This window comes from Saccopteryx bilineata, chromosome 3, assembly GCF_036850765.1.
Source record: "Saccopteryx bilineata isolate mSacBil1 chromosome 3, mSacBil1_pri_phased_curated, whole genome shotgun sequence".
NCBI lineage: Eukaryota > Metazoa > Chordata > Mammalia > Chiroptera > Emballonuridae > Saccopteryx > Saccopteryx bilineata.
Genome location: NC_089492.1, coordinates 167,823,936 through 167,844,315, shown reverse-complemented (window position 1 = coordinate 167,844,315; position 20,380 = coordinate 167,823,936). Strand labels below are relative to the sequence as shown.

Here is a 20,380-nt window from a genome sequence, read left to right as displayed (position 1 = left end):
CTGCAGCCCCAGAGCCCAGAAGAGGCATAAGGATAATATTTAGCTGGAAACAAGTCAGGATACTGTTTGTGAGAAAGAGACTGATTTCTCAGACCCAGGATCCTTCTTAAAGGGACCATGCAGAAAACCTCTCCCACAACAACTCACCTGAGGCTCCAGGGGATGGGGAGAGAAGAGAATACCAGAGTAGCAAAAAGAGAGTGTAATCTAGGAGGCACAGGGAGAAACATTTTGGGAGACAGCCACCCTAACCCCTGGGACAAGTCACTCCCCAAATCTGAAGTGAACATTTCCCCCAGAAACAGCAATACCAGCAAAGGGAAGCAGGAGAGCAGCCAAACAAGTTCTCCCACGGCACTCAGAGCAGAGTTGCTTAGAAGGAGGGAGCTTTCGGGTTTACAGTAGTGAGTCTTAGGATCTGAGCTGCAGCGCTCGCACCCCACATGGCTGAGGGTTGCTGGAGGGCAGGTGGTGGTGGGACATGGAGGCGCAGTTCTCTTGGCAGGGGTGGAAGCCTGCTGGCCGCCACTGGGCCCAAGTGTGAGCTCAGTCCTGCCCGGCAGGGGAGGAGTAGGTGGGCAAAAGCGGTCAAGCCCAGCTGCCCGCAGCATGTAATCCAGCCTGCAAAAGAAGGGCGGGAAACCTGGAAGGGGTGGAGACCAACCCTTGAGCAAGGGCACAGGAGCACAGCCTTGCCCTGCCCATGGAACCAAGGCTTGTGGCCTGACTTGGGAGCCGGCTCCTCCTGCAAGGGTGGAGCCAAAAACCCAGAATAGGTGGAGTTCTGCTACTGGCCAGTAGTGCCAAGGCTAGCAGCTGGTCCATGAGAAGACTCCTCCTGCAAGAGTGGGGCAAAAGCCTGGAAACAGGCAGAGACCTGCAGCTGAGCAAAGGTGCTTTCACTGACCTCAGGGCTGAGCATAATGCCACCGATGGGGGCAGGGCAAAGGCCAAGGCCAACAAGGCTTGTACACCCAAGCATGTGATCACAGTCACTCCCATGAAGGAGAGGTGGAAACCACAGCAACAGCCTCAGTGGGCAGGTACCGGCAACGCCCAAACCCAAAAGCCCTAGGCAGCAACAGAAGAGGGGGTGGTGGGCCTGCAGACAGACCATACCTAGGGAACAGAGACCATAATTAGTGGACTCCAGTTGCCAAAACCTTCCTTTACACAGAAAAAATGCAAAGGCAAAGAAATGCAACACAAATGAACCAAGAGAAATCCCCAGAAAAGAACCTAAATGAATCAGATATAACCAAATTACCAAATGCAGAGTTTAAAATAACGATTGTTAGGATGCTCAAAGATATTAGAACAACAATAGATGGTCATTACAAACACCTAAATAAAGAGATAGCAAATATAAAAAAGGACATGGAAATAATAAAAAAAGAATCAGTCAGAAATGACAAATACAATATCTGAAATAAAAACACAATGGAAGAAATTAAAAGCAGGATAGATGAAGCGGAGGATAAAATCAGTGAGTTAGAGGACACAATAAATAAAGGCATGGAAGCAGAGCAGAAAAAAGAAAAGAAATTCAAAAAGTCTGAGGAAACTCTAAGAGAGCTCTGTGACAACATGAAGAGAAACAACATCCGCATCATAGGGGTTCCTGAAGAAGAAGAGAAAGAACAAGAGATAGAGACTTTGATCAAGCATATCATAGCTGAAAACTTCCCTCAATTAAGGCAGGAAAACATCTCACATGTTCAGGAAGCACAGAGAACTCCATTAAGGAAAAACCCAAGAAATCAATACCAAGACACATCATATTTAAAATACCAAAGCTAAGTGATAAAGAGAAAATATTAATAGCTGCTAGAGAAAAAAAAAACTATCACCTACAAAGGAGCCCCCATAAGAATGACTTCTGACTTCTCAACAGAAACACTTGAGGCCAGAAGGGAATGGCAAGAAATATTCAAAGTAATGCAGAACAAGAACCTACAAACAAGACTTTTTTATCCAGCAAGGCTATCATTTAAAATTGAAGGAGAAATAAAAAGCTTTACAGACAAAAAAAAAAAAAAAAACTCAAGGAATTCACTAAAACCAAACCAAGGATGCAAGCAATGCTAAGGGACCTGTTGTAAACAGATCAAAGGAGAAAAAAGAATATAGCAAAAGAGGAATACAGTTTTAAAGAATAAAATGGCAACAAACAATTACATATCAATAATAACCTTAAATGTAAATGGATTAAACTTTTTGATCAAAAGACAGGGTAGCTGCGTGGATAAAAAAACAGGACCCATACATATGCTGTCTACAAGAGACACACCTTAAATCAAAAGATGCACACAGACTGAAGATAATAGGATAGAAAAAAATATTTCACGTAAATGGAAATGAAAAAAAGCTGGGGTAGCAATACTTATATCAGACAAAATGGACTTTAAAACAAAGACTATAGTTAGAGATAAAGAAGGTCACTACATAATGATAAAGAGAGCAATCCAAAAGGAAGATATAACCGTTATAAATATCTACGCATCTGACATAGGAGCGCCTAAATATATAAAGCAGATTTTGATGGATTTAAAGGGTGAGATTAACAGCAATATTATAATATTGTTAGGATGCTCAAAGGATTTCAATACCCCATTAACATCATTAGATAGATCCTCAAGAAAGAAAATTAACAAAGAAACAGCAGACTTAAAGGACATATTAGATCAACTCGATTTAATAGATATCTTTAGAACCTTTCATCCTAAAACAGCAGAACATACATTCTTTTCAAGCGTTCATGGTACATTCTCTAGAATAGGTCATATGCTAGGGCACAAAAGCAGTCTCAACAAATTTAAGAAGATTGAAGTCATATCGAGCACTTTCTCCGATCACAATGACATAAAACTAGAAATCAACCACAACAGAAAAACTGAAAAATACTCAAACACATGGAAAGTAAATTGCATGTTATTAAATAATGAATGGGTAAACAATGAGATCAAAGAAGAAATTAAAAAATTCCTAGAAATGAATGGTAATGAGCATACATCAACTCAAAATTTATGGGACACAGCAAAAGCAGTCCTGAGAGGGAAGTTTATAGCATTACAGGCATACCTCAAGAGCTAGAAAAAGCACAAATAAACAACTTGCCCCTACATCTAAAAGAACTAGAAAAATAATGGCAAGTAAAGCCTGGAGCTAGTAGAAGGAAGAAAATAATAAAGATCAGAGCAGAAATAAATGACATAGAGGCTAAAGAAACAATACAGAGGATCAATGAAACCAGGAGCTGATTCTTTGAAAAGGTAAACAAGATTGATGAACCTTTAACCAGACTCACCAAGAAAAAAAGAGAAAGGACTCAAATAAATAAAATTAGAAATGAGAGTGGAGAAATAACAACTAACACAACAGAAATACAAAATATTGTAAAAAAATATTATGAAGAACTGTACGCCAAAAAACTAGACAACCTAGATGAAATGGACAAATTTTTTGAAACATATAATCTGTCAAAAATTAATGTGAAAGAATCAGAAAACCTAAACAGACCAATTACAACAAATGATATTGAAACAGTTATCAAAAAACTCCCAAAAAAGAAAAGTCCTGGGCCTGATGGCTTCAAAAGTGAATTCTACCAAATATTCAAAGAAGAACTAACTCCTATACTTCTCAGGCTATTTCAAAATATTCAAGAGGAAGGAAGACTTCCAAGCTCCTTTTATGAGGCAAGCATAATTCTGACTCCAAAACCAGACAAAGACAACACAAAGAAAGAAAATTATAGGCTACTAAGCCTGATGAATTTAGATGCTAAAATCCTCAACAAAATATTAGCAAACCGGATCCAGTAATATATGAAAAAAATTATACACCATGATCAAGTGGGATTTATTTTTGGGAGGCAAGGCTGGTACAATATTTGCAAATCAATCAATGTGATTCACCACATAAACAAAAGGAAGGAGAAAAACCACATGATCATTTCAATAGATGCAGAAAAAGCATTTGATAAAATCCAGCACCCATTCATGATTAAAACTCTCAGCAAAGTGGGAATACAGGGAACATACCTCAACATGATAAAGGCCATCTATGACAAACCCACAGCCAATATCATACTCAATGGGAAAAAATTAAAAGCAATCCCCTTAAGATCAGGAACAAGGCAGGGGTTCCCCCTTTCACCACTCTTATTCAACGAAGTCCTGGAAGTCCTAGCCACAGCAATCAGACAAGAAAAAGAAATAAAAGGCATCCAAATTGGAAAAGAAGAAGTAAAACTATCATTATTTGCAGATGATATGATATTGTATATTGAAAATCCTAAAGTTGCAGTAAAAAAAATACTAGACCTGATAAATGAACTCAGTAAGGTGGCAGGATATAAAATCAATACTCAGAAATCAGAGGTATTTTTATACACTAACAATGAATTGTCAGAAAGAGAAAATAAGGAAGCAATCCCCTTTACCATTGCAACCAAAAAAATAAAGTACCTAGGAATAAATTTAACCAAGGAGATTAAAGACTTGTACTCAGAAAATTATAAAATATTGATAAAAGAAATCAGGGAAGTTACAAACAAGCAAAGGCATATACCATGCTTATGGTTAGGAAGAATAAACATTATTAAAATGTCTATATTACACAAAGCAATTTATAAATTCAATGCAATACCGATTAAAATACCAATAACTTACTTCAAAGATATAGAACACATATTCCAAAAATTTATATGGAACCAAAAGTGAACACGAATAGCCTCAGCAATCTTGGAAAGAAAGAATAAAGCAGGAGGTATCACACTTCCAGATATCAAGTTATATTATAAGGCCATTGTACTCAAAACAGCCTGGTACTGGCATAAGAACAGGCATATAGATCAATGGAACAGAACTGAGAACCCAGAAATAAACCAACACTTTTATGAACAACTGATATTTGACAAAGGAGGTAAGAGCATACATTGGAGTAAAGACAGCCTCTTCAACAAATGGTGTTGGGAAAATTGAACAGCTACCTGCAAAAAAATGAAACTAAACCACCAACTTTACACCATTCACAAAAATAAACTCTAAATGGATAAAAACTTAAGTGTAAGGCATGAAACCATAAGCATCTTAGAAGAAAACATAGGCAGTAAGCTCTCTGACATCTCTCGCAGCAATATATCTGCCAATTTGTCTCCACAGGCAAGTGAAATAAAAGACAGGATAAACAAATGGGACTTTATCAAACTAAAAAGCTTCTTCATGGCTAAAGACAATAGGAACAGAATAAAAAAGCAAGCTACACAATGGGAGAATATATTTGACAATGCATCTGATAATGGGTTAATAACCAAAATTTATAAAGAACATGTAAAAGTTAATACCAGGAAGGCAAAAAATCCAATCCAAAAATGGGCAAAAGAAATGAACAGACACTTCTCCAAAGAGGACATACAGATGGCCAATAGGCATATGAAAATTGCTCAACATCACTAATTATTAGAGAAATGCAAATTAAAACCACAATAAGATATCACCTCACGCTAGTCAGAATGGCCCTCATCAACAAAACAGCACAGAATAAGTGCTGGTGAGGATGTGGAGAAAAGGGAACCCTCCTGTACTGCTGGTGGGAATGCAGACTGGTGCAGCCACTGTGGAAAACAGTATAGAGATTTTTCAAAAAATTAAAAATTGAACTGCCTTTTGACCCAGCTAAACCACTGTTAGGAATATACCCCAAGAACACTATAGCACTGTTTGAAAAGAAGAAATGCACCCCCATGTTTATGGCAGCATTGTTCACAATAGCAAAGATCTGGAAACAGCCCAAGTGTCCATCAGAGGACGAGTGGATTAAAAAGCTTTGGTACATATATATTATGGAATACTACTCAGCCATAAGAAATGATGACATTGGATCTTTTACAACAACATGGATGGATCTTGATAACATACTGAGCAAAAAAAGTAAATCAGAAAAAACTAAGACCTATATGATTCCATACATAGGTGGAACATAAAAATGAGACTCAGAGACATGGACAACAGTGTTGGGGTTACAGGGTGGGGGGGAGGGGAGGGAGGGGGTTTGGGGAGGGGAGGGGCACAAAGAAAACCAGTTAGAAGGTAACAGAAGACAATTTTATCCATGTCACCCCTTCAAAATTAATTAAAAAAAAAGAATGTGTCTCATGTCTAATTCAGGCAGTTAGAAGAATAATATAAGGATGCTAATTCTGCTTCTCGGCCACATTTTGCAAAAGGGGCCCCAAGAAAATTATTCATTTTGCTCCTCTGATTTTGTCAATTGGATTTTAAAAAAATAGGTCAGGAACTCCCTGAAATGGAACTAACAATTCATGAGCATAAATTTAAAGGACTTTTTGATACTGGAGCTGATGTATCTGTTATTGCTAAGCTACATTGGCCTCGTTCCTGGCCCACTTATGCAGCAGCCACAGAATTACAAGGCATAGGGCAGAGTAAATCCCCTCAACAAAGTTCTAGTTTTCTACATTGGAGGCCATTCTGGATTTTTTTAAGCCTTATGTGCTCCCTGGATGGCCAATTAATATGTGAGGTAGAGATGTTTTGAAAAATATGGGAGTGTTGATTGTCAGTCCTAATGGTTTAGTCAGTACTCAGATGCTTGATCTGGGATTTTTTCCCACCAAGGGACTAGGGAAAGAAGAGCAAGGAATTCTCACCCCCATAGAAGTGGCACCCAATACCAGAAGGTGTGGATTAAGATTTCAAAATTTAGCATAGGGGACTTGGTAGCTCCTGCTACCTCAATAAATGCATTGTGCAGACCCAATTACTTGGAAATCAGATAATCCTGTGTGGGTAGACCAATGGCCCCTTTCTCAGGAGAAACTTAGGGCAGCTGCTCAATGGGTATAAGAGCAGCTACAGCTTGGGCACATTGAATCATCTAATAGCCCATGGAATACACTTCTATATTTTGATCTTGTTGTCTCCTGAATTATCAAGGGGCATAGGCAACCCTTACAGCTTATAGGTTTTGAGCCTCAAAATTATTATTGTTCCTTTTTTCAAAGGATTGACAACAATGGCTCTGGGAAACTTCCACTAAATGGCAAATCACTCTTGCAAATCAATGGACTTTATACTGAAACTGTGAACTTAAAATCAGCTCAAAGTCTAGAATTATATGCCATTATCATGGCTTTTCAGCATTTGCCATATTCCCCCTTTAATCTATATACAGAAGCAAATATTTACTTATGGTGTTTTCACTATAAAGACTGCTGTCTTAGGGACAAATGCTGATGAACTATTTCAGCAGTTCCTCCTTCTTCAAAGACTTGTATGTCAACATAGAGCTTCATGTTTTATAGGACATACTCGAGCTCACTCCATGCTCCCTGGAGATTTAGCACAAGGGAATGTCCTTTTTTCTTTTGTTTCTTTTTTTTTATTATTTAATTTTTTTTCTGAAGTTGGAAATGGGGAGGCAGACAGACTCCCACATGCGCCCGGCTGGGATCCACCCAGCACGCCTACCAGTGGGGTATGCTCTGCCCATCTGGAGTGTTGCTCTGTTGCAGCCAGAGCTATTCTGGCACCTGAGTCAGAGGCCACGGAGCCATCCTCAATGCCCGGCCCAACTTTGCTCCAATGGAGCCTTGGCTGTGGGAGGGGAAGGGAGAGACAGAGAGGAAGGAGAGGGGGAGGGGTGGAGAAGCAGATGGGCGTTTCTCCTGTGTGCCCTGGCCAGGAATCAAACCCAGGACCCCTGCATGCCAGGCCAATGCTCTACCACTGATCCAACTGGCCAGGGCCTAGGAATGCCCTTGTTGATCAAGCTACCCAAAAGAAAATTATTTGGAGCAACCATAACAGATTGAGCAATTCAATCTCATACTATTCATCACCAGAACTCTGCAGCCCTGTGTAAACAGTTTCAACTTTCTCGAGAAGCAGTATGGCAGATTGGGAAATCCTGTCCAAGGGGTCCTATACTACAATCTGCCCCTTCATTTGGAGTTAACAACCCTCAAGGGCCCCTACCAGGACAACTTTGGCAAATGGATGTTACTCATTTACCTTCATTTGGCAAACAGTCCTATGTCCACATTACAGTGGATACATATTCTGGATTTATAGTAACCTCTGTCAGAACAGAAGAGGCTGCTAAGCATGTTATAGCTTATTTTCTGTATGCATTTTTCTATTATTGGATTTCCTAAACTGGTTAAACTGACAATGCTCCTGCATATGGAGCAAAAGCATTTACTGTATTTTGTCAAACCTTTCGATTTACGTGTATTTCTTACAATCTTTAAAGTCAAGGTTTTATTAAAGTGTACCAGCAAATATTTTAAGGTCAATTTAAAAAATTTAAAAGGGGGGAGTCATATCCTGAAACTCGTACAGGTCTACCATATCATGCTTTTTACTTAAAAAATTTTTAAATTTCTTTTCAATGCTGATGAACAAATCTTTTTCTCCTGCAAACTACTACTCTTCTGAGCATGTCTTTTAAGATACCAAGAAGCAGAAAAAGCCTAACAGAGATCAGGGGAACTACCAGCTTTTAGGATACACCCTTAAAGGCTCCAACACCCCAAAGGGGTCTCATAGGATGCCATCTGGTTCCTGCTTCAATAGTGGAAAGGAAGGTCATTGAGCTAAAGCCTGCCAGACTTCCATGCCTCTGCTGTGAGAAAAAAGGGACACTGGAAGGTAGGCTTCCCCCTCGCTCCTCTAAGGGAGGGTTCAGTCTCTTCCAGCCCTGCTCCAGCCACCTATGACCTAACCTTGCCCAGAATGCTGGGGCTTGGCACTGAAGGCTGAAGGTGCCCAGGACTGTTGGCCCCATCTATGACACTGTGGACAAGCCTAGGGTATTTCTTCCTAGAAGCAGGTAAACTGATCTCATTTGCACAAGGGCCACTTAACTATGTCTTGCCTGAATAGTCAGGTTTTTCATTCTTCCCTAGAAAATCTCTGTTGTGGGTGTTGATAGTCCTATTTTCTGTTGCTTTGTTTAATATATAGTGTTTCCTTTATTCCTCCTACCTCAATGCCCCACTCATATTTCAGGCTGGGACCTACTCCTAATTTAGAGCTCTCTTTCCCCCTTTTGCTAACTTCTATTATGAATCCAGCTTAGTGTATCCCAAGGTTCTCTTTACAAAGCCACAGTTGCAGAGCTCCAGGGAAAAGCAACCTGGTCTCATCTCTCCAGGCAGAGGAGAACAGAAGCTCCATCTCCACACATGCTGCAGATGGCTTTTCCAATCTACCTGAATCATTACCAGCTAAAAGCAGTGGTCATTGGGAATTGGACATGAGCTGCAAAGTATAGAATTGTGACAACAATTCCAGTGCTGTGCGGACTTTTCCTGGATGTGGACTTTTCCTGAACTCCTGCTCCTAGTGACAGCTCCTAATAGACTGAACTGGGGTTGGGTTGCATTTATCAGGGATTTGGCATGGTGATGGGGCCAACTTGGACTTGGTGAACATGTTAAGGACACTACTCTTTTATGGATTCTTGCTGTATTGGCCAAGAGTTTGCTTAAAGGCTTTAATCAATGTAAAAAAAAAGTAGAAGACTGGATAAAGAAGACATGGCATATATACACCATGGTATACTATTCAGCCATAAGAAATGATGACATCAGATCACTTACAGCAAAATGGTGGATTCTTGATAACATTATATGAAGTGAAATAAGTGAATCAGAAAAAAACAAGAACTGCAGGATTCCATACATTGGTGGGACATAAAAACGAGACTAAGAGACATGGACAAGAGAGTGGTGGTTACGGGGGGTGGGTGGAGGGAAGGAGGGAGAGGGGGAGGGGAAAAGGGAGGGGCACAAAGAAAACTAAATGAAGGTGACGGAGGACAATCTGACTTTGGGTGATGGGTATGCAACAGAATCGAATGACAAGATAACCTGGACATGTTTTCTTTGAATATATGTACCCTGATTTATTGATGTCACTCTATTAAAATTAATAAAAGTTTATTTATTAAAAAATAAAATAAATTTCAGGTGTACCATTCTATAATATGTCAACTGCATACCCTTTGTACACTCACCATTATGTTACCATGTGTTTGACTCCTGTTACCCTCTTCACCTTAATTTGAGATTTTCTAGTTCTTTTTCTAGAATATTACCACCATTTCCTCATTGGTATCCTTTCAGTCTTGCCCCAGTTTTGAAGTTTTTTTGGTTTTTTTTTTTGTACTCCACCTTACCATGTCCTCAGGGGAACTTAGCACAGCAACAAGGCCCTTCACATCTGGCTCAGACCTTCCAGGCCTCATTTCTAATCTTGCATGCAAAAGTCATGGCTTCTGCTCGTCTGGTAAACTAGAATGCTCTCCTCTCTCTTACCACTTGGCAATTCCCTATTTATGCTTCATGACCCCACTTCTCTATCACCTTTGCCAAACCTCCTGGTCAAGGAGTTATATACTCCTACCTTTCTGCTTTCCAGAGCACTCTACAAAGTGCTGATGCTGCTTTACTGTGGCCCAACCCAGGGCTGGTTCTGTCTGGCTCTTAGCACTTAGCCAAAGCACCTCTTGGCCTTTTCTCTCCATGGAACAGTTCTGTGCCCTTTAACCTTATATCATCCTTAGTTTTCTAAAGTGTATCCAGAGACTTAATCACTCTCCCTTGCATATCTTCCTCTGTAGATCTGGGTCCAGGGATAGAAAAGTAATGACCAAAGGCAAGTATTATTAGACTGGTAGCATAGACAGAACTGTTCCATGGAGAGGAAAGGCCAAAGGGTGCTTTGGCTAAGTGCCAAGAGCCCACCTGAAGATTGTCTCTGTAGGTAAGCATTCCTTCAGACTATAAGGCTAAATGGTCTCTTGGGGTTCTGAAAGACTTGAGATGAGTTCTTCTGTGACCAACTCAAGATTTATGACATCTCCAGATATAAAAACAGTCACAGGGATGTACAGTATAGCATAGGGATTATAATAAATAGTATTGTAGTAATTATGTGTGGTCTTAGATGGATACTAGACTTAGCTGAATGATCACTTTGTAAGTTATATAAATTTCTAATCACTCTGTTATACATCTGAAACTAATATAATATTGTATTTCAACTGTAATTAAAAATGTATATAAAAATAAATCTATAGACATCAATGTAGAAATTAATTTTTGTTTATAAAAATTTGATAAAATTATTTGGCTTTATCAAGTCTCAGAATGATTAGAAGTTGTAAGCACCCTTAGATGCTTGAAAACAACAATTTAGCCACAAGTGAAATAAAGTGAAAGAATGGTGGAACACATGGTTCCTAAGATTCCTCCAGTGGAATCTTCTAATAACTAAACATTCATTACTTTAAGGCTAGGAGCTGACCAACTGTGTATAAGCTTAGGAAGAATATTGTGGTTGTAGGAGGCATAACATAGTCAGCATAGGGTAGTGAAAAGATCATGGCCTGTCAGGTCAGGAAGACCTGGATTTGCAGCCCATCTTCCAGGTGTTTATCACTGGACAATTATGTAACATCTCTGAGCTGCATTTTCCTCTTGTAGCATTACTCAGGGATTGAGGATGCTCAGAACCAAGCCTAATAGATGTTGGTCCTCTCTCTTTTCTCAATGTAGGTATATACTGAGCTCATCCTTATCAATGAAAGATTAACATGAAAGATAATTACAGGACCCATAATCTATTCCTCAGTGCTCCTGATAGACATAGCATGGGGATGACTGGCCATGGTTCTAACACAATATTCTTATGAAGAAAATTTATCTCTGAAGAAAATTCATCTCTGAATGTGTTTTGCTTCAAACTTGCCTTACAGTTTTTCTCCCAGAAGGATGGAGGCAGTAGTTGCACAGGAAGATGAGTTTTCAGCGTCCTTGGGGAAGGCATTGCGTTAGCCTGGTCAATTCCTGAAAAAATTGTTTTGGCTTATTCTTTCATTTTTAATAAGTTTTTATTTCTTTTGAAATTGATTGTGTCTTTTTTTTTCAATTACAGCTTTTGGGTTTTAGGTCATGTTTAGCCCTTTTTCACTCCTAGATGATAAAAACATTCTTTCCTGTTTAATTTTAGTACTTTGTAATTTATTTTCATTTTGTATGTTAAAATCTTCTGATATATTGGCTTTCATTTGGTGTCTTATTTACTTTGAGTCCTCCTCTCCATTTCTCATCCTATTAACCTTCAATAATTATAGCTTTACCACTCAGCATCAGGGGTTGTTGACACAGATACAAATGAGGATGCTGAGACTGCGTGGCAGGTTACATTGATCATTTAGATTAGTGTTTTTCAAACTTTTTATACTTGGGGACTGGTAAAAATAGAAGAATATTTTGGTGACGACTAAGGCAAAAATCACCCTGAGCATAAGCAAATTCAACTAAGATAATTGAGTCTATAATCTTCATACAACATCAGGGTAGTTAACTCTTTTACGGATCAGCACAAAATTGCTGACTGACAGGTCTGAAGACTGGTGGTTGAAAAACACTAATCTAGATGTTCCAGAGCATGCCTACATTATATTTATAAATTACATTTAATTCTAAATAAAATAATCAAGAAATTGTTGTAGAGGTCTTGAAGAATCCTAAAAATGTGCCCACAAGTGGCCTCTAAGAGCAAACCCAAATTACTTAGTGTAGCCTAAACACTTTTCAGAATTGGTCTCCAGTTTCATTATCTGCTACATGAGTATAAGATAACAGCCACCTATGCTTGACCAGTGTCCTAGTAGTTCAGTGGACAGAGCACCAGCCTAGGACACTGAGGACCCAGCTTTGAAACCCCAATATTGCCAGCATAAGTGCAGGCTCACCAGCTTGAATGCTGGGTCACAGCTTGAGTGTGGAATCATATACATGACCCCATGATTGCTGGCTTGAACCCAAAGGTCACTGTCTTGAAGCTCAAGGTCACTGGCATGTCTGGAGCCCCCCATCAAGGCATATATGAGAAAGCAATCAATGAACAACTAAGGGGCCACAACTATAAGTTGATCTTTCTCAACCTCTCTCCTGTCCTGTCTGTTTCTCTCTCTCTCATGTGTGCATGCACACTAAAAATAAAATAAAAACAACAACAACAAAACAGCTACCTCACAAGTGTGCTGTAAAGACTAAATACATTAATGCATGGAAAGTATTGAGAATGATGCTTGGCCTGTGGTAGGTACCATAAATGTATTAGCTGTGGCCATACCATTTATAGTTTTACATGAAAAGTGCATTGTGAATTCTTATTTTGAACACTGATGTCCTTGACACCAGATTCCTTGGCACTGGGGTCCCACATGTGAAAACAGGAACTCCATTGTGGGAGGACTAGGTAGATATTCCTTGGCACTTGTAACTCACTGATACTTCATTTTTTTTTTGAGGCTTCTTTTTTTTTAAGACTTTATTTATTTTAGAGAGGAGAGAAGGAGGGGGGAGAGAGAGAGAGAGAGGGAAGAGGGGAGGAGCAGGAAGCATCAACTCCCATATGTGCCTTGACCAGGTAATCCCAGGGTTTTGAACCAGCAACCTCAGCATTCCAGGTCGACGCTTTATCCACTGCGCCACCACAGGTCAGGCGATACTTCATTTAATAGAGAAATAGTACCTTTCTTTTGTTAAGTATTAGGGCTAAATAAGTTTTTAAGTGAAGGGACCTATCTAGATTTGCACAAGAAAAGATAACTTTCATTCAGTCTTTGGAATTGGGGATCAAAGGAAGTTTTTTTATTTTTTCAGTGTGGTAGATTTTCAGAGTCTTCACTTCCAAAGTGTCCATCTTTATGTGAAGATTATGATTTTTAAGTTGGAGACTTACCAGAGTTTGCTGTTCTTACCCACTCCAAGAAAGGTTGTCGAAGGTGAATGGGAGCCCGTCTGCTCTTCTCAATGTCTCCGTTGTTCTGTATCAAATCTACAATTTCCTGTGTCCAAGTAGTTCCTGACAGAAAGTAGAATAAAGAACCAAGAAACCAATTATAAATTTTCTGCAATTTACAATTCAGAAACATCTTATGCTAAGAAAGAATTTGTCTATCAGTATCACACTTATGGTACTTCCTACATTGAATTGAAACCAAAAATTAAGATTATCTTCTCCTCACTGGAAAGTTTAAGAGAAGAATTGTGACATTTGTTTTTATCTTCCAATGATGTATTTTATTTATTTATTTTTTTTTATTTTATTTTTTTTACAGAGTCAGAGAGAGGGATAGATAGGGACAGATGGACAGAAAGGGAGAGAGATGAGAAGCATCAATCATTAGTTTTTCGTTGTGTATTGCGACACCCTAGTTGTTCATTGATTGCTTTCTCATATGTGCCTTGACTGCAGGCCTTCAGCAGACTGAGTAACCCCTTGCCTGAGTCCAAGCTAGTGAGCTTTTTGCTCAAACCAGATGAGCCTGCGCTCAAGCTGGCGACCTCGGGGTCTTGAACCTGGGTCCTCAGCATCCCAGTCCAATGCTCTATCCACTGCGCCACCGCCTGGTCAGGCCAATGATGTATTTTAAAGATCTGAATATACATTGGTATTTCTAGAAAATGATAATATAAATAATTATTATATGTAACAAGAGTTAATTTAGAAAAGATTTCTGTTTGAGAAAAAGCACAGAAATTCACAATCACTCACTTTTATAATTAAACCCTTGCCGCTAGTAAATAATCTTGTTTACCCTTCTTGTTAATTCTTCCTTTTAGAACCATGAAATTGATCCAATGTGAAAATAAAAAAGGACATGTAAAAAAGAAATCTAAAAACTTCCAGTAATTCACAAACTGGAAAAATCTAGATGGAATTAATTTCTCTTTAAAAGGTAAAGAAATAGGACATCAGAATAATGATGGCATGAGATATACCCCTGATCTCATCCCTTGATATGTCAACAAATTAAATAACTATAACACAGCAAAGGAACCCCAGCTGAGTTTGCAGGTATGCCTGACAGATCCCCACAACAAATGGACTAAAGGTGAGAGGAGTTGAAAAGGGGGGCAGAAGATGAAACACAATCACCATGGGCTCCGGAGAGGAGATAAACCCAGAGTGACTTTTTTTTTTCTCTCTACTGGACTTTGGGGAGGAGGGAAGCTCAGACTGTTTGGATTTTGTCTGAGGAGTATGAAGAGGAAAACCTAGAGTGACTGGATCTCCTTCTGCTGGGAGGAGTGGTGAGATAGAGGGACAGAGGAAAAGATAAATCAAAGCAGCCAGAGCACAGCACCACATGGAAGGGGTTGGGGGGAAAGGTATAAAGTGGGACAAGTATAAGGTGATGGAAAATGATTTGACTTTGGGTGATGGGTACACAACATAATCAACAGTTCAAATGCTATAGAAATGTTTACCTGAAATCTATGTTCTCTTATGGATCAATGTCACCCTGTTAAAGTTAATTTTCTAAATAAATTTTTTAAAAAAAACAAAGAAAGACTCAATGTAATCTTAAACTACTTCTACAACAAAGTTTAATTGGTTAAATTTTATTATAATTTATTTTTTAACATAATTATATTCAGACACAATGAAGTGTGCACGTGAGGGCACAGTACTTGATAAACTAGGGCCATTCATATTGGAAAGCAATTAATACTGGGTTAACAATTTAATTTCTTTGGTGAGAAGTATGGAGACACTTATTTTTTAAGTTGAAAAATAACCTTTGCTACATTTCAGTGTAATATTTGTTTCTCTCTATAGTCTCATCTACTAGCTCTTTAGTGATTGGGGTGTGAGGAGGTGTTCCCCTCACATCTCAGTACTCTTGGGCTCTACATTGTTTAGGCTTCCAGGAAGTCTCCCCATGATTGGTCTCTGAGGCTGACCTGGTCTTGTTTCTCTGGGAGGAAGCATGATGGTTTGGATCTGTGTGGGGCTGTGGAATCAAATGGGCTCTAATTCTATCTCTGGGAAGCATGAGTTGGGTGGTTTTGGATAAATCATATAAGTCCCACTGAGCATCAATTATTTTCATGTGTTTTGAGACTTAGAAAATGGGCAGAATCCAGCTTACAGTCAGCACTAAATAAACATTAAGTGTCTTAATTTTTTTTACTGTTTTGGTGCTAGTATACCTGGAAGGCCAGAACCAGTACATGTGAGAGCATCTTGCTCAGGTAACCTGGGGGGAAGAAGATGCCATTCTTGTTATGGTACCCTCATGCAGGTTTCCTGTGATCCTGGCTCCCCTTTCCTTAGTACATTGATCAGTGGTAGGATTCAACCAGTTGGCACTGGTTCGGCAGAACTGATACCCAATTTTTTGTTGAGTTTGGTGAACTGGTTGTTAAAATGGCACTTGTAATTAGAGTTCTCTCCAAGGTGGCCCTGGTATCCACCCAATGTGGAAATCACAAATTAACATTCCTTATTCTTTTTTAATGTTCATCTGCACAATAGTGTATTCTAAGTGCCCGTTAATTCTGTCCATATTTTACGGAACTATGCTTGTAATATTTATTTATTCATTTCATAAAACTCATTATACTTTTGATAAAATCCTACATTTTAATTCCCTTACCTTTTTTATTTCAGTAAACAAACATATAATATAAATAGAAACTGACAAACAACCAGGGTGTGACAAGCTGTCATTGGAAATACCTTAAGTAACAGTTTAATTGTTTTTTGTCAGGTGTTATTTAATATTTTAAAACTCTTATAACATAATCAAATTTTGCATACCTCTTTTATTGTTCTTATTTAAGTATTAAATGCATAAAATAATTAACTACCTTTTGGCAAATCATTTTTTTATACTTAAAACAGTCATTAGAGCAGAGAACTGGTTGTTAAATTATTTGAATCCCACCACTGGCCTTGATGATGCTAGTACCTTGATGTACCAGCACTTCCTGGGTGCTGTACCATGGCTCCCCTTCTAGACTATATTCTGGTACCATATCTGCTCAGCTCCTAGTTGATTCCTACTCTTCATGAGAACCAATTTTTCCTTTTGTCTCCTTGGAATCAGAATTAGCTTTATCCTTGACACTTTTGTTGCCTCTCTGTCAATTTGTTATCCTAACTCCATATGTTTTCCTCTGCCCAGTCCAGGCTGCTGGATCTGCTTCCTTTCCTGGATTCTGAGGGTGACTGTGCCTCTCAAAGGAAGCTCACTCTTCATGCAGACTCTGCTGCTGGACTTGGCTTTGCTGTTGTAGATACCGAGAGCATCTCAAGAAACACAAACTCCATCTGTGACTGGCCCAGAACATCCAAGGGGTTTTGCCAGACTTCCTTGCCTCACACTCTGGATTTGCCTTGCAGTCCAGCCTGTTTATAGGGGTCTCACATCATGATTCACACTTACCACTAACTATTCCCTCTAGCCTTAGGAGAGCTGAATTCCACTATTCTGTGCCCATACTGCTGGACTTCCACTGCAATATGATATTTGCCCTTTCATGAACTTTACCTGCTACTCAATAACCTCCCATATATAATTGTTGACCTGAATAGAATCTCAGCAAGTTGTATTCTAGATCAGGCAAGCTGTGGTTAGAGTTATGCCCTAAGTCCATATATGGGATGTGCTGCCCAGATTTCCCTTCTGAATGGAAGGATCTATTCTCCCAGCCAACCCTGATGCTCTCCAACACCCAGCAGTGTAAGACAATCAAGTTCTGGTGTTTAAGCCACCAGGTACTGGGTTGTAATTACCTAGAAAATTAATAAACTCCCTGTGCAATGATCACAGTAGTTCAGAAGTTCTTTACTATACTTGCATTAATCTAAATTAGGACCTGCCAGTATTTTTTCATTAACCCTTCCATGTTTTCTTCTTAGCATTTAGCACATGTTGTAACCAAAGATCTATGCAATGATTTATTTAATGATTTAATGTCCTCCAGACTGTATTGTAAATGTCAGCAGGGCAGAGATAATGAACATTTTATCTATCACTATGCCTGGTGCTGGTCTCTGGTGTTTATAAGATTCATGATAAATTATTATTGAATGAAAAAAAGTGATTGGTATGGGTGCTTTGACCTGTGGAATCTGATTTGGCTAGGTATATATTTTTAATAAATCAACTATTCTATCTCTATAAAAAACCCTTATATTTTTGTAGAAAATTTTCAAATCTTTTGCCTTTTTATCTGATGTATAAGCAAGTATACTGCTTTACTCTATCCTTGAACTTAACTGCATCCTCCTAAAAGGAGCTGACACACACTGTTATTTCCATTTCACCTTCTCATACCTATTTACTTACCTGCTTTAGGATAGGAAGCAATGAGCAGGTCATCAGGCTTGGCTTGAAAGTCCCAGATTTTATCCCAGATGTTGCACAGATTCTTCTCTAGAACAATCCCATCAACTTGGGAAATTTCTCCTGGGGTTATCAAGTTCCATTCTGACTCCCTTGTTTCTTCCACCTTATTTTTAGCCATTCCTGAAATCTTTCTCTTGGGCACAAGCAGGAGAAAATGAAAAGTAAATGAAAGGCTTCCTATAGGTTTTATGTCCTCAGTGCTTAGGCATGCAGCTCTAGTTGTTTATGATAGGTACATATGTTCCAGCAAACAAAGAGATCTCATTTGCATGGCTCTGTACATCCTGAATGGAACTGAACAAAATGCACAGATTGCGCCAGAATATGCTTTCCTTACGGCAAGGCTCTGGCAGGACAACACCTTGATGCTGCCAGAAGGAAGAACAGTGGGAAGGTAGCTAAGCTAAAGTGCCTACCCAAATCCCTGAAGTCACTTCCTGGTCCTGGGTTACCCACAAATATAGGGAATTGAGAGGTGTCACTGAAGGAAAAATGTGGAGCAGTCTCCAGGAACCACTCTTTCTTCCTCTCTTCAGCTGGAGTTAGTGATTCTGCATTCTGAGCTTGGTCATCCATGAACATTTGAAGGAATGCCTTCCCTAAAATGAGCAGAACTGAGCTTCTTTTAACATGCCATGTTTTAGAGGTGTGTGTTGATATCACCAGTTGGGATACTTCAGCTTGGAATTCCCTTCCAACTTCCAAGTCTGAATTAGAGAGTTACTTAATTCCCAGAGCTTTTTTATTTTTTATGTAAGTGTGAGGTTAGGCTATTTGATGACTATTACCAGATAGCTTTTTTCTTAAATCAAGGCATAATTAACATATCATAAAATGCAAAAACCTTAACTTTACATCTTGATGAATTTGTACTTATACATACACCCATGAAACTATCACACAGATCAAGACATAGAACATTTCAGTCACCTCAGAAAGTTCCCTTAGCCTCTTTTCAGTCAATTTCTCACCACCAACCCATGCCCAAGACAAGCAGTGTTCTTACTTTTATTGCCATGAATAAATATTGCTTATTCTTGAACTTTATATAACAATATTATATCATTATGTATCCCCTCTTCTTTTTTTCAACATAGTGTTTTTGACATTTATTGATATGGTTGCAAGCATCTGTAGTTAACTTATTTCTATTACTGTATACCATATCACTGAATGAATGTGCTACAATATATTTACTTTTCTTTTGATGAACATATGGACTGATTCCAGTTTTTGGTGATTATAAATAAAGTTTCTATGAAATTTTAGTACTTTCTTTTTGTGTGTTAACATATACACTCATGTCTCTTAGGTGTATGTCTCGGATTTGAACTGCTATGTCATAGATACGTTTAACTTGGGTAGAAACCGCCAGTTTCCCAACACATAGATAAGAATAGAGCTGAATAACATCAAAAGACCACCTGACTTACCTTGACACTTTTGAGATATAAAAAGGTCAAATATTGTCTGGCCCAGTTTTTAAGTTATTGCCTCTCATGTTCAAGTCCACTACTCCATGATTTTCTTTGAGATACTAGAACTCTGCATTCCAGGTTTCTGTTCAGTCAGCTGGATACTCTGAGTAGCTACTAATAAAAATACCTAGGGACAAGAGGAAGAACATAGACATGCTTCTTCCTGTAAACAGGGCCCCAGAGATGTTCTTTTCCTTCCTTCTTACTTTCCTTCCTTCCTTCCCTTTGTTCTTTCTTTGGCCCATTTCAATTGATTTAAACTAATAATTACTTATACATCTGAATGTAATAGTACATCATAAATATATTGATCACTCTAACAAAAAAAGAATAACCATCTCTTTTCTGGTGAGAAGCAGACGATTTGCAGATAGATGTATTGGGGGACATGCTTGTGAAGGAAAAATGAGAAAGGGACTGTCAGAGCATGGCACAATGGAGGAGAGAGGGAGAGAATAAAGGCTGGGTCAGAAAAGTCTTAGATTGTAGTTCAGTTCTAAAAAAGTTTAGCAAAGCTTTTGGGGGAATTCTGGAGCCAATTTCACTGTTAGAGAAAATACTCCTATTGGGAAAGTCAGGGCCAGGTGATGGAATGGAGCAACTTGGCAATTTGGCTCCAGCAACTTTGTACCATGTCTTAGAGACATAAACACAGT

The 20,380-nt window shown here is 38.9% G+C and overlaps 1 protein-coding gene across 1 annotated transcript in view; it reads right to left on the bottom strand.

The window, feature by feature from the left end:
• LOC136328920 (sulfotransferase 1C4-like) overlaps positions 1-19,743 on the bottom strand; it is a 53,315-nt gene extending 33,572 nt beyond the window's left edge. Inside the window, exons 1-4 of the mRNA XM_066264908.1 lie at positions 19,680-19,743; positions 18,187-18,379; positions 13,785-13,907; positions 11,781-11,878 (exon numbers count right to left, since the gene is read on the bottom strand). Coding sequence (XP_066121005.1) covers positions 11,781-11,878; positions 13,785-13,907; positions 18,187-18,364 — 399 coding nt within the window. The 5' untranslated portion in view covers positions 18,365-18,379; positions 19,680-19,743. The remainder of the gene's footprint in view (positions 1-11,780; positions 11,879-13,784; positions 13,908-18,186; positions 18,380-19,679) is intronic.
• Positions 19,744-20,380: the final 637 nt, after the last annotated feature.